The sequence below is a fragment of the Delphinus delphis genome, chromosome 9, assembly GCF_949987515.2.
Source record: "Delphinus delphis chromosome 9, mDelDel1.2, whole genome shotgun sequence".
Taxonomy (NCBI): domain Eukaryota; kingdom Metazoa; phylum Chordata; class Mammalia; order Artiodactyla; family Delphinidae; genus Delphinus; species Delphinus delphis.
In genome coordinates, this window is record NC_082691.1 from 40,286,768 (window position 1) to 40,302,431 (window position 15,664).

Consider the following 15,664-nt stretch of genomic DNA (forward strand, 5'->3'; position numbering starts at 1 on the left):
CAGATTATGCAGGTCTTAATGGTCATGGTAAAAATTTTATGTGATTGACTTTGAAGCACACAGTGAAACTTTGGAAGAGTTTCAAAAGCAGAGTGGCACAGTGACATTTGTGTTTTCAAAATAGGTTAATTTGGGGGCATAAAAGACTGTTAAGAAAATGTGGCAATGTGGGGAATCATAGTTTTTGAAAGGAGAATTTGGATTACCATTGTATTTAGAGGATAAATGGGCTGGGCTAGGGCGGTGGTAGTACAAATGAGACAAGTGCACACACTGACATTTTCAGGGATAGACTGATACAACGTGCCAATGGATTGGGTAGGGACTTTGGGGAAAGTGAGGTATCAAGGGGGACTGCAAGATGCCCAAGGTGAGCAATTAGGAAAATGGAGGTGCGATCTGCTAGAGTTTACTAATAAAGAAACATGCTCTGGGGTGGCATTATTTCCTGTCAGGTGTCTAACTTTGAGCAAGTTGCTTAACAACTGTGTGCCTAAGACTCCTCATCAGAACTTGAAGAAAATAATGGTATCTGCCTTGGAGGTTCTTACACCCAAGTATCAAATTGTTTCCCCAGTGTCTGGGCTGAGTCCTTCCTGTAATTATAGTAATTATCATTATGCTTAACATTTGGGAAAGAAATTACTTTATTCAACCAATAATCATTTTGTTCACGTAATATCACTGGAATCTATTGACTGGAAGCTTAATTTTTATGAGTATATTTACATATTTTGGAAAACATAACACTGTACAAATATAAGATGTTGTAGGACATTTGAAAAAAATACTTAATTTACATTCTCTTTGCAATTTTTCTGGCAATGATTAATCTCTCAAGCAAAATTCTGAAGTTTACTGCAAGAAAAATGTTGTTTTGTGAAGAGTAAGGGAGTAGGAGGCAGAATTTTACATGGAGCACACTCTTACAAATATATGTTGTTGCTTTTCTTTATGTGATTTTAAATTTGTAAAAATTCCTATGACATTTTAGATAGAATCAGTCATTATGATAACATCATATCATTAAAGCAAAGATAAATACTAATTACGTTTTCATTTGGTTGCTTAGCCTAGAGTGATTATACGCTTTAAATCAAAATAATGGAAGCAAAATAGCATCATTCTTTTCTGGAACAAGCTTTGTTTGCATATTTAGTAAGTTTAATTTATCTTTTTTTAAAAAATATAATCTTTTTGAGTTCAGGAATCCTATTTATAGTTATGGATCATTATTAAACAAGCTTGAGCACAGATAAATCTAAACAAGTAGGGCATAGATATTTGTTAAATGGGGAACTACAATTTGGAATTCTTCACCTTTGAGAATTAGCACTGAACTGCAGGTATGATTCTCCAAATAGATTTATTGCCTCTCTCTTTCCATTTTTCCTTGGCTAGAAGACTGATTGATACCAGCCTTTTTCATACATAGCCATAAAAACTTTGAGAACATATCCAGTGCTAAAGAATTTAAGTTAATTGACCCTACTTAATCTAGCTGTATTAATTCTTTCATTAAATTCAATTCTATTATGTTGTCTCCTGGTCGGTTGCCGTTCCTACATTTTTCCGGTGTTATGCTCAACAATGTTTCTATTAACCGGAGATGTAGCTGAGGACAAGCTCAATGTTTGTTTTAGAGCATTATCATTTATTCATATTTCTGCTGAGTGGGTTTGTGTATAATACTGTATATTAAATATACTATATTTTCATACTATATTATACATTAGTTTAATGTATATAAATTCATTTATATCTAAAACGATCATACTTATTTTCAAACAAGAGTAGAATTTGGAAAATAGGTGAATATATTTAACTGTTTTTAATTCAATGCAATAGGTAAACATATATATATATATATATATAATTTATTTGGGGGGGCGTTAAAAGAAATTAAAAAGAAAATAAACATTGGGAATGAGGGTGGAACTATTAAGAAACACCTGAAAAATAAGTACGCTTAATTACTATACTCTTGTAGTTTAAACAATTCAGTGTTTTATCACTGAGTACAATTATATGTATATTATGTAAGTTCATAATTTTTGAATTATGCTATAAAATATGGTATGACATTTATTGAAATGGTTTTTAATACTTCTAATGTTTATATCTGTGTAGTTGTTGTTTGTTGTACTTTTTGCTGTGTGTATTGAATGGTGCATAATTAGTTTCTAGACCTGTGTAAGGTAAGAAGAGATGGTAGGCTCCAAGATACGTATTCCTGGTTTCTGGCTGCCTTGCCCCTCTAATAAGTTAATTCAACAAATACAGCATAAATGTAATTTAATCTTGCCATATTACAGTGCCTATTCCCTTTTCTTTTAATCCAATCGGTTTTTCCAGAGTTATGTGTGCTAACACATCTAACGAGGACTCATAGCCTCTGGCATTTTCTTGTTCAACAAATAAATTATTAAAATATAGAATGAAGTTGGACACGGAAAAAAATCTATGAAAATATTGTTGCTACTCAAAATATCATTGTAAGAATGTGTATAGAGTTAGAAAGATTATTTAACTTAGTACATTTCAAATTCTAATGTCATTGTCAGTATTATTGTTGACAACTTTCTATTCTTTTGCCTTATATACTAAGACCTTTTATGCATTTTCTCATTTTTTTTTCTCAATTAATTCTCACACCAAACCTAAGTTTTTACAGAGGAAGAAACTGTTTAGAATTTTAAAAGCAGACACTGAAGTAAATAACACAGCCAGGATTAGGCTACAGCCCTAATTAACTATAATGTTAGATACCTAAAGGTACATTTAAGAGAAAGTATAATATTAAGCAACAAGTTTCTTTTCTGGCCATCGTGGCTATCTATAGTAGATCTATTTAAAAATGGATTTGTTGGACATTTACTGTAGGGCACACCTGGTAAAAGGAACTTGTGGGGAGAAAAATGAAAATAACTATAGTGCACCATGCTCGTTCTACGGTAGGGCTAGTTTTGAGAACTGTGTACTGTGGTACTGTACAGAATCCATTATTTTGGGAGGGTGGCTTCTGGAAAAAAGTGTTATCAAATATAAAGCCTGCAGAGGGAGTAGAAGCAAGGGACAAGTCTAACATGGCATCCAGGCTTTTTACTATAGCAACTGGGTGGAGGGGAAAGTCAGCTGTTTTTCGGAGGGAGAGTTCACAGGAGGATGATACCAAAGCACATCATTAATTCCACTTTGAATAAATACATTGATAAAAAGTTTTGTGAGGGGTATGCATTGGAGATGTTCATTTGGCAGTTGGCTGTACTGTGAATTTGTCCCACAGGAGCGAAATATGAGTTACAAATTAAAGCTAAAGATAAAATATTAGTATGAGTATAATAAGATTATAGTTAATTCTTCAACCTGTGTTAGAATTTGCTTTAAAATGCATTATTTAGCTTTAGAATGATACACACATATTCACACGCTTAAACATATATAATTATAGCTTTTGTTATTTGGTTATATTTTTTTCTCAAGATAATTTTTTTTTATTAGGTTATGAAGGTGAGAATCTGATGAAAATCTTAAAAGACATTGAAAACAGCACAGAAATCATGTTGGACAGGTGGAAGTTTGAAGTCATACCTAATGACAAAGATGAGAAGGGAGACCCAGTGCCTTACAGTATCATCAATAATTACTTTTCCATTGGCGTGGTAAGATTTTCCACTAACCATTCTTTTTTTACCAGTTCTGGATAATCGCTGATGTAAACTCTTATACTATGAAGATTTACTGATTATAAATAATTTATTTTATCTTTGTGTCAGCAAAGCACCTCTTCTAATGGGTAATAGTAAAGCTTATGAATTTATTTAAAGTCAGAGAATCAGTGATGATTTTTTCATGTGTTAAACAAAGGAAAGAAACTATATTTTATGTAATTGGCTTGACCATTTGTGTTAGTAAAATGAAGCTTAGAATGGTTTATAAGGTAGTTATAAGTTTTAGAGTATAAGCTACAGTTTCACATTACTAAAAATGTGAAAACAATGCATCAAATTTTTTCTTATTTTGAAATCTACATTATAATATCATAACCTATTAGGTTTTTATTTATAGACATTATTTTAAAATTTATGGTTTAGTGTAAAGTCTAAGAAAAATGCTGCTAGTATTCTCAAGTGGTTAATAAGTCAAAAGGTTAATTTTTCACTTACTTTCTTGAAAAATTTGAGACCGAAATTAAAATATCTTTTGGCAATTTAAAGAGTTATTGAAATTTCAATCCCTAAGAAATTAATAATTTTAACAGTAATTTTACTTGTATTTATATATATATTACCCAGTAATTATGAAGTCTTAAAATATATTATCTACAGCATTACATTCCATTGAACATATTTTCCCAATATTAGTCTTACATCATGTCTCATTTCTCTCTTATGCATGTGCATGTGCACACATACACACACAGACACAACTAGCAAACTATAAAAAGCATTGGTTGAGTCCATGAACTTAGGAGTCAAGCTACCTTTAGCAATTTTTTTTTCCTCTTAGTGTGCATTCATTTACCCGTATCATGGTAGTTATTATTTTCTCTCTCATAGTTGTAAATAATGTGATTATACATTTAAAGAGCCTCGTATAATGATGCATAATGAAGGCTAAATGTACATCTTTACTAATACTATGATAATGATTATTATTATTTGCAAGAAAAATGTAATGCATTTGATCCATTAAAATTCTATTTATATTTGATATGAATAACAATATTTTAACAGCTTTATTGGCAAATAACTTACACACAACCTAATTCACTCATTTTAAGTAAACCTTTTAATGATTTAATAAATCTATCCCATATTAGAGCGTTTTCATCGCCAAGACAAGAACCCTCATGCCCACTTCTAGTCAATTCTGGGTCCTTTCCCCAGTTCCAAGCAAAGCTCTAATCTTTCTACCTCTAAGATTTGCCTTTTATGGATAGTTCATATAAAAGAAATAATACAATATATCGTTTTTTGCACCTGGCTTCTTTCACTTCACATAATGTTTTGAGGTTCACTTATATGAACTACATGAATACTGTATTCCTTTTATTGCTGAGTAGTAAGTATCCCGTTGTGTGGATATATCATATATTGTTTATCTCTTCACGGGTTGATGTACATTTAGATTGCTTCTGGTCTTTGGATATTATGAATAATGCCACTGTCTTGAGTCCCTATAGTTAATTTTTTATTTTGCTTACTGTACTTTTTGACTCAAGAATTTCTATTTGGTTCTTTTTTATATTTCTAGGTCTTTAATTGATATTTGAATGGTCATTGTTCTTATACTTTCCTTTATTATTTAAGCATAGTTTACATTAGTTTTTTTGATCAATTTATAATAGCTGTTTTGAAGTCTTTGTCTGCTAAGTCCAACATCTAGAGTCCATCAGAGACATTGTTTGCTTTTTCCAAAGTATGTGAAACACTTTCCCATTCCTCTGCATATTTGCTAATTTTTTGTTGGAAACAAGAGATTTTATATAATATATTATAACAACTGTGGATTTGCATTCTCCCATAGGTGTTATGCTTGTTCCTGTGTTTGCTTAGGGATTTCCCTCCACTGATTATAAGGAGCCTTTCTCCCCTGTAGTGTATGGATATACTGATGCCTCAGTATTTTTGTTTTTGTTTTTTCTTCTTGCTTTTATATTAATCCTGGCTTCTAGGGATCATTCCTGTGTCAGCATGCTTGACCAACGTTTGTGCTTAAACACCTTGAGACAGTTCATCCCTTTGCCACTGAACCTGTATGTTCATTGGGGAACACATACAAACTGCAGGCAATTATTAATCTGATTCAGCTTTTAGTATCTGCTGGCCTTTTTGTCTCTTCTGCTCATGTAGAAGGCCTCTCACTTAGCCAAAGATGTATAAATAACTATGGCCCTCTTTGGACTTTCCTGAACATATGTGTGACCTTGTACATTCATATAGCCTTTCAGACAGCCAGGAATATGACAGAATATCAAGGCCCATTATGGCTGTCTCATTCTCAAGATCTCCTTGAATATCTGGCTAGTTGGCTGGTTAGTTGCTTGCCTTAATCACTTCCGCAAACTGAGGCAAGCTGCTACATTTGCCACTGAGATCACTATTATTTTGGATAACTCTGGGTCATGGAGTTTCTCCAGCTTCCACTCCAAGTCACGTGAGCTCCCCTGACAGTAAAGTTGCTTGCTTTCATAACTTGCCCCACCCTGGTAGATCTTTAGTACTGATGGAGGTGGAGGGTAGGGTAGCCGCTCAAGGTTGAAACATCACAGATTGCCAGTGTTCTTCTCTTAGGTTCAGTAGTTTTTCTTGAATAAATAGTTCTCAGTTTGTTATATGCCTTTGATCAATTTTCAGTGGTCCTCAACAGAAGTTATTTCCTTTCCATCCCAGGAGACATTTGGCAGTGTTTGGACACACATTTGATAGCCATGGCTAAGAGAGGATTCCTACTGGAAGCTAGTGGGTAGAGGATAGGGATGCTGATAAACACTCCCAGTTCATAGAATAGCCCCCAAATACATAAGAAAGAATTACATAGCTCAAAATGTCAATAGGGCTGAGGTTGAGAAACCTGGCATCAACAAACCAATATTAAATACAGAACTCAAGATGTTGGAAAAGGGGAAATAGCTAACACATGAAGAAAAGGAAAGCTGTAATAGAAATAAGACAGGACATACAGCAAAGAATAACAAGAGCAAAAAAAATTGAGTATGTTAGTGAAACCAAAAACTGGATCTTTGAAAGTAATTAATCAAATCTACTGCAAAATTGATTTTATAAAAATATTGTAAAGAGAATTGCAAATAAATAATATAGAGTGAAAAAAGACCAAAAATCCCCCCCGTAAAGACAAAACATAATATCCCAACTGAAAATATTTTAGGACTAAATAAGGAAGTGTAGCAAAGTTACTAAATATAAAATCAACTTAAATATTCAATATTATTCTATTATATAAGCAATAATCTATACATTTACAAAAACAGGAACCAAAAAATTAGAACTATCCAAAAATTAATAAAGAATATACAAGACCTAAAAACAGAAACATTAAAACTCTCTACAAAGACATAAAAGATCAGAATAAACAGAGACATTTTCTATTCTTAGATGGGATAGCTTAATAATTTGTAATATGCAAATTAATGTATACCTTTAACCTGTAAGTACTCAAAATTAGAGCTGGATTTTATGACAAATTTGAAAAACTTCTTCCAAAATATATATAACAAAGTAGCTCAGTCAATTTTAATAAAAAGAAATGGAGAACTGTTTTACCAAATAAGACATGTTACAAATGAATTGGATAATTATAATAAAATAGTGCAATGAATGATAGAGGAAGGACTCAGTGGAGAAGCAGAGAGACACATATCGAAACTCAGTATAGATGTGGCCCAAAATCTCATTGGAGAAGTAATGGTGCTTAGTTGATAAGTGTTCAAAAACTACCTTTCTAGGGAGAGAAAATTTTGTTAGAACTCTACATTAGATAGGCAATTGCTGGATATATTGAAGTACTAAATTTGAAATGCAAGGTTTAGGACCTAATTCAAGAATATGTAATAGAATTCGTTTATGATTTTAAGGTAGAACAGAACTAAACAAGGTAGATTTTGATTGCGTTTCTTTAGAAGGGTCCTGTTCCATTTAAGTTGGAGCCTCTTTCACTGAGTTTGACATGGGAAGGAGAGGTGTGAAGAGAGGGAGAGCATCCTTCCCTGAGATATTTGCCTCTGTCCCAGCAAGACGGAGGATCAACACTCAGGGTCACAATCAGACCAGTAGACCTTATAGAGAGTTCAAGCTTTGGCTGTCACTCAGCCAGGCCACCTTCTATTTAGCAACTTACATTCCTCTGCCCCAGTGAGTGAATCCAGCAAACAACAAAAAGAAATGAATTGTGTACCTCAAGCTTATATATTCCTGAATATATAAGAAACAGTGGAACTGGAGCATTGAAAGAATAAGGGGGACATTTCAACTTTTTTTTTTTTTTTTTTTTTTTTTGTGGCACACGGGCCTCTCACCATTGTGGCCTCTCCCGTTGGCGGAGCACAGGCTCCGGACGCGCAGGCCCAGCGGCCATGGCTCACGGGCCAAGCTTAAGATGGCACATAATTTGTACTTGAAATTATCTCTAGGAACCCTCCTACCTCCTAGTTACAAGGTGGTCTCAAAACTTGACTCTACTGTCAGTGTTGTTTTCATTATTTCAATGATTGCCTTTTATATACTGACTGTAAATGATTTACAGTGTAAATAAAACCTTCAAATTTTTAGAGAACCTGTGAGGCAAACCTCAAAATATTAGTGGTCTGACAACAACTAAAAATTAGTTCTTCCCTCACGTTAGGACAGCAGGGGTTGACATTTGAGGAGAGGCTCTGCTCCACTTGGTCAGTCATTGACCCGGGGTCCTTCCATCTTGTGGCTCCACCCTCTTCTTGATACACGGAGCCCTCTCTATTTCAACAGTTGGGCAACAAAAGAGGGTGAAGTGTTGGCGTTTGTGTTTTTTTGTTTGTTTGTTTTTAATAGACCAGGCCTGTAAGATGTTCAGCTTGTAACCCATTGGCCATATCCAAATCAATTAGATGCACCTAATTGTAAGGAAGCTGGGAAAGGAATTCTGTCTGCCCAAGAAGAGAAGGGAAATTGGTGAATAACTAGCCAGTTTCTGCTAATTTCTTTTTGTAATGCCTTTCACTTTTAGCCAGAACAATTGGAAATAATTCTGAAATCATAATTAAATCTGAGAATAGGTATTCATCTACAGTGGTGATCCTTAAATAAAAAGCACATTTATTTATTACCTTCTATGTGCCAGATACCGTTTGAGGGTTGGCAGTGAACAAGAGAGAAAAAGTCTATATAATCACTAAACATATTATTGTGAGGTGAGAGAGAATTCTCATGAGAAACTTAACAGCTGGATGTTATATAGATAATAGAAGTTAATAAGAAAAACTGCTATGTTCTACCTTTCATTCTGATTTTGCACTTTAATAACTATAGATAATCTCAAAGATCACAGTTAGAAAATTGTTCACCCGTTGCATCACCATCAAATTCATACATGCCATTAGTTTTATCCTCACTGTTGATTCTTCATTCATTTGCTTAATAAACAAAAAAACTAAGTACCTTTTTTTTTTGGTCAGGCCCTGGAGTTATAGAAGTGAATAAAAGAGATCACCTCATTATTAGAACTTGGAGTTTAATGGTAGAAAAAGCATTGAAAAACAAATGCACAAATACAAGTTTTTTGGAAACTTATGATGTATACTGTGAAAGAAAACAAAAGTTGCCATGAGCTAGAATAAGGGACAACAACGTTAGGTCTCATGGTCGAGGAAGGCCTATATAAGGAAGATACATTTAAGAGAGAATCTATGGAATACACATAAGTCAGGTGGACACCAAAGAGATGGAAAGAGCATACCAAGCAGGTATAACTGTATGTGAAAAGCTCAAGGAGAGAAAAGGCCCGTTGTGTTCAAAGACCTATAAGGTCATTGTGCCTGGAACATAAAGATAGAAGGTGGGAATGAATGACAAAAAAGGCGGTAGCAGAAGTGGCTGCTGCCATGTCTTGAAGACTTGGAAGCCAAGGTGTGGTATCTGTCTTTTAAGAGAGGCCACTGAATGATGCAATGAATATAATCGGGAAATGAAATCCAATTTATGTACAGCAGGAGTTTGTCTACGAGAGGTAATAGTTAGACATTAATTAAAAGGTAAAACAAGTGTCATAAAAAAGGTACACATAGCTTTGGATATTTCATTTAACCTAAAACCTATAAATATAATTGAATTGACGAATTTTTTCTTATAGGTCCAGCTCATGTCCTTTCTTTAAATGTGCATCATCGACTGGGGTTCTACAAAGTTTGCTTGTATAAATCACATTCCATAATAAACCATCTGTGATTTCCATTTTTAGTTTCTTTTAAGTGGAACAAAAATTCAAAAGATACTTGTGAAGCAATCAGTATAAAATCCTTTTAGATTTTTACAATAGTTTAAAAAATCTTTTATAATGATTTTTCTTACATATGATTTTATAACAAAGAATATATAATTCTACAGCAGTTTTAGAATTGCATTTATATCAAATCTTCCCAAATCATCTTCGTTTTCATATAAAATACTTTCTTTTTGTAATCATATTTTCCATTTATATAATAGGTAATTGAATGATATAATAAAGACTAAAACTGGCATAAACAGTGTTGGGAACAACACAAATGACTGTTGGTAAGTGTAAACCTCAAAATGTGGAAACACTGCCAGATGTAGTAGCTGAGAGGGGCTGGAACTGAGTTACAGGCTGCTTCAATAGCCACATTGGGCAATAGGAAGGACGTAGATGGGCATGTCTCCCTCTGGGTCCCTGAGGAGACAGGACCACTGGGACCACTGCTAAGAAGGACTGAGGCCAGGTTACAGGGCTGCTTCAAGAGCCATAGTATGCATTTTACAAAGCAGTCACCTTTTCCAGTCTTTACTGACCGGCCTGGGCATAGAAACACCTTGCCGTAGCAGCTAAGGATTCTGAGATTCTGTCGGATTTTTTCTATAGATGCACCTACTCCCCGCCTCTTGTTCCCGCTTTGGGAAGGTGGGGGGAGGCATTCTTAACATTGTTTGCTTTCTCTCCATCCCCCAAAGCCAGGGTGGGTGCTGAGAGCCTTCTGTGTGTTTCCCTTAGGGCAGAGCCCTGAAATGCGCAGATCTGGGGAACTTCGGACAGTTCCGCGGAGCTGAGCCATCCGTCCGCGCATGCTCACCAGCAGTCCGCAGGGGCTCGGCCTCCCACGCGGCACACACGCATAGGGCACGCATGGCGCGTCAGCCAGGGGGCGGGGCGGGGCGGGCTGAGGCACGCAGAGCGTGGCAGGCGCCAGGTGGGCTGAAATCATCAGTTGAAGCTTCCAGAGCAGCTTGTTCGCCAGCCTGCTGAAGGAGTCCGTGCGTTGGTCTGTAGGCTCTGTAGGCTCCAGCGCCCCTTGTTGAGGTCCAGGCCCTTGTGGCTCTGAGTCCTCCTCTCGCCTACCTGCTCCCAGCCTCTTACGACACCGCAGCTTGTGCTGAGACCCTCGCTATTCCCGGTGAGGCAAGAAAGAAGTGGCCTTTGGGGCAGCGTCCTGGAGGCGTGGGAAGCTGAACACTCACTCCCAACGCTCCCACTTTCCCCACCCCCGGGGGAAATCTCGGGCTTAGTGGAGCCTCTCTTGGCACTGCGCTGTGCCACTCTGGGGGAGAGGCCATGCAGGTAAAGGGAATAGTGTTCTTACCCCCTTCAATGGGTCTTATCTCGGATTTTTTGCTCAAGTGGTGTGCTGGAATTTCTCCGCTGGACTCCCCGACTCCCAACAAAGGTATTACTATCTATTCCTTAGTGGTTGTCAAAATCTATGTTCCTTTAGGCGGGGGTGGGGGGGTGATGGCTGAAAACGCCTCTTCCGCCATCTTGCTGACTCGTCTCTCCAAGAATTTTGTTTTTGTTTTTAAAATAAAAAGAAACACAGAGCATAATAAATTTGAAAATATAACCACAGCTATGGAAAATATTTAAATAATTATGAGTATATCCTGTGCATCTGTGCTAGTAAACTTTATCATGTGGAAGAAATTTGAGTATTGTCAGTCCAAATGAAGAAAGTTGAAATATGCTGAAGAGGAAAGGGTAGGAAATCTAAGGCAGTAGTTCTCAAACTTAAGCATGTATCAGAATCACCTGAAGTGCTTGTTAAAATGCAGACTGACGATCCTCAAACCCAGGCTTTCAGTAGGGCTGAGCTGGGGTCCAAGAATTTGTAGTTCTAACAAGCTCCCAGGTGATCCCAATATTTCCTATCCGTGGTCATACTTTGAGAACCATTTCTCTAAGCACATAGCCAAAGAGGAAGACGTAAAAATGTAGTAAAAGAACTATTAAAACTGCTGTCATTTCAAATGATTTTTCATAGAACAAATAATTATTACATTTTAAAAATTGTTCCAGAATATAGATTAACATGGAATGTTTTCCCATTCTTTTTACATAGCTGGCAAACCTCAGTATCAATACCTCAAACACAACCCCCCAAAAGAGCATACATATGTGTATATAAATACAACAGTTGCAAACATCAAAATTAGCAAATAAATTCAGGTATTCTATTTAACTAAAACCTATTGACTGTGTAGGGTTTATTTCAATAAAGTCAAAATGGGTCAATGTTAGTATAATTATTTAAATAAAAAATAGGTTTGCGTGTGTGTGTTGGGGGGGTGGGGTACCTGGGCGTCTCACTGTTGTGGCCTCTCCTGTTGCGGAGCGCAGGCTCAGCGGCCATGGCTCACGGGCCCAGCCACTCCGTGGCATGTGGGATCCTCCCGGACCGGAGCACGAACCCGTGTCCCCTGCATCGGCAGGCGGACCCTCAACCACTGCGCCACCAGGGAAGCCCAGGTTTGCTATTTTTTATAATTAAAACTACTGAAAATGTGTAAAACATTTTCTGCAAATTAAGAGTTAATATTATAGCAGTAGTGGCATACTAGAGGCATCCCAAATAAAATCAGGAAGAATACAGGGATTTTTCTATCACCACTCTAGTTAATCACTTTTAGAAAAGTGAGCTAATAATAATAAAAATTTAAATGTCATAAATATTGACAAGAGACAAGCTTATTGTTATTTGAAGATGATACGATGACGTATATAGTAAATATGCATCAACTAAAAATGAAACTAGTAAATCAACTTAAGCTGCCAAATACTAGATAAATATACAGAAAAATGACCCTGAAGCCTTCCTTTATAAAGTTACCTGTTAGGGCTTCCCTGGTGGCGCAGTGGTTGAGAGTCCGCCTGCCGATGCAGGGGACACAGGTTCGTGCCCCGGTCCGGGAAGATCCCACATGCCGCGGAGTGGCTGGGCCAGTGAACCATGGCCGCTGAGCCTGCGCATCCGGGGCCTGTGCTCCGCAGCGGGAGAGGCCACTGCTAGCAGTGAGAGGCCCGCGTACCACCAAAAAAAAAAAAAAAAAAAAAAATACCTGTTAATATAAATTTAGTTAATGATATCAGAAAACTATGAAGTATCAAGGTTTACATCTAGTAAGAAAGACACTGAGCTTATAGGGAGAAAACTAATTTAATACAGAGTTATAAAATAAAACCTGAATAAGTCATCTCATGTTCCTATGTGGGAAGAAATCAAGACTCCTCGAATTAATTTATAAATTTAGTCCATTGCTACTGAGAACTCTAGTAGGATTACTGGTAGTCGTTTTGATAAATGATAATTTACAATTATACAAAAATGCCTTTATATTTTTGAGATAATTAATATCCTTTAATGGTCAGTTTCCTTGCTATGTGCAGAATACTGTCAAGTTAATGTAACTAAAATATGATAGTACAAAAAATAGATAAATAGAAAATAATGTAAAGTTAGACCAAAACGATGACAAAGATATGCAGAGAATTTAGTACTTGTAAAATGTTGAAATTTCAGATCATTGGATAAAAATGAAGTGCACAGTAAATTAGGTGACAGAATTGGTTACTCTTTTGAATGAAAATAAACTTACATTTGCATTCATATCCATGTGAAATATACATCCACTAGATTAAAAATGCAAATTATATCTTATAAATTAATATATAGTATAAGATAATGTTAATATAATAAGTAATACATTTATAAGATATTAGAAGAAAATATCAAAGTATATTGCTTAGGGTAGGAGAAACCTGTGTGAGGCAAACCAGAAACTTAGGACCCATAAAAGAAAAGGAAATTAAAATTACTTTTCATAATCTTTCATTTAAAAAAGTATATTAAAACTCATTAACAAAAGTCAAAGAATATTTCCAACACAAGTAATAAACATGGTGTTAATAAATTAAAATGTTGAATTCTTAATAAAAAACATCTAATGGAAAAGTAGACTAAGACTATGAAAATTACAATGAATAGCCAGATAAAAAGATTCCTGTTATTAATTTATAAGGAAATGAAAAATTATACAATGGGTTATCTTGTTTCAGATTATTGAAAATTACAAAGAGTAGTAGTATCTAATGTCAATGGGTGTATACAAAAACAGGCACATTCATAATTGTGTGGTGGGTCTATCAATTTAATCTTTTGGAGAGTAATTTGATTGTATCTGTTAAAATGTGAATACCCTTTGAGCCATCAGTCCCATTTCTAAGAATCCATTCTGCAGAAGTAAATAATACAAAAGCCTAAACTGTACCAATTATATTTAGTGACATACAGTTGGGAACAACCTAAAAGTTTATCATTTTGAACAGGAAAAGAGGTCTCAAAATTATAATGGTAAATCACAAAAGCAAATTGTCCGTAATTAAGCACTCTTTTTCCTATTCTTTAGAGAATGAGGATAATAGCTATCTTAAGGAAGTATTGGGGGTTGAGTGAGGGACTCTTAAAACTCACAACAAACAGTATCTAGTGCTGATGCTCAATAAATGTTAAGAATGATGATGGTGATAAAATATGAACGGTTTTTTATGTAGCTTTGTCTCTAAGAACATATAAAAGAGTCAGCAAACATATGCCAAGATGTTAACTATATTAACATTCTTACATAGGGATTTGGAAAGGGAAATGATACTTTCTCTTCTTAATGTGATTCAAAATATTGTAAGACCATGGGCAATCTTTAAAATTTCACAGGATTTTTCAAATGTATCGAAGTCTCTAAACCTGCTACCATGGTGCTTAAATTCTTCTTCAGATATTCACTCTGACCTGTTCTATATCCCTGCCTCTTATAAAAATTGTCTTAATAATGATTTGAAATTTGATGTGGTTTTATTTGCTTATTTTAAGTGGATAGACTTTACTAAATTATACTTGCCATTCTGTTGATTCTTGTTTCATACATTCTCATCTTTTCCTTAAATTTCTTCATGTTCACTATGTGCTGGACATTCTGTAAACGTTGGGTACTATAGTGAAAATCAGTATTGGAGAATAGAGCAGACATAACTTCAGTTCTTATTCAATCTGCATTTTCATGGGGGGGGTGAGACAAACAAATGAATTTGAAGTGGTGGTAAGTGTTATGAAGGAAAAGATGCAAGGTACTATGATAGAAGGTGACTAAGCGTGTGCATGGTCTTTCACTGCTGAATGGAAAATATTTTCTGTTTTGTATGAGATTATTTGGTGCACTTTGCACAGTGAATTCATCTGTTCTGGGCTGCCTGTACCAGACCATAACAAAGGCTTCTGTTTCAAGTGTTGTTGCCTTTGCTTCCTCTTCTTTTCTTTCTTTTTTTATTGAGGTATAATTGACATATAGCATTATGTTTGTTTCAGGTGTACAACGTGATTCAATATTTGTATACACTGCAAAATGAACATGACAGTAACTCTAGTTAACATCCATTACCATACACAATTTTTTTCTTTTTTTTGTCTTGTGATGAGAACTTTTAAGACCTACTCTCTTACTTAGTACCTTTGAAATATGCAGTGTGGTGTTACTGACTGTAGCCACCATGCTGTACATTACACTCCCATGACAATTATTTTATAGCTGGCGGTTTATACCTTTTGATCCCCTTCACCCATTTTGCATCCCCTCTCCTGGCATCCGCCAGTCTGTTTTCTGTATCTGTGAGC

General features: G+C 35.5%; 1 protein-coding gene across 1 annotated transcript in view; it reads left to right on the forward strand.

The window, feature by feature from the left end:
• The window catches only part of DGKB (diacylglycerol kinase beta), a 704,489-nt gene that overhangs the window by 295,539 nt on the left and 393,286 nt on the right, over positions 1–15,664 (forward strand). The window contains exon 20 of the mRNA XM_060020431.1: positions 3,502–3,662. Coding sequence (XP_059876414.1) covers positions 3,502–3,662 — 161 coding nt within the window. The remainder of the gene's footprint in view (positions 1–3,501; positions 3,663–15,664) is intronic.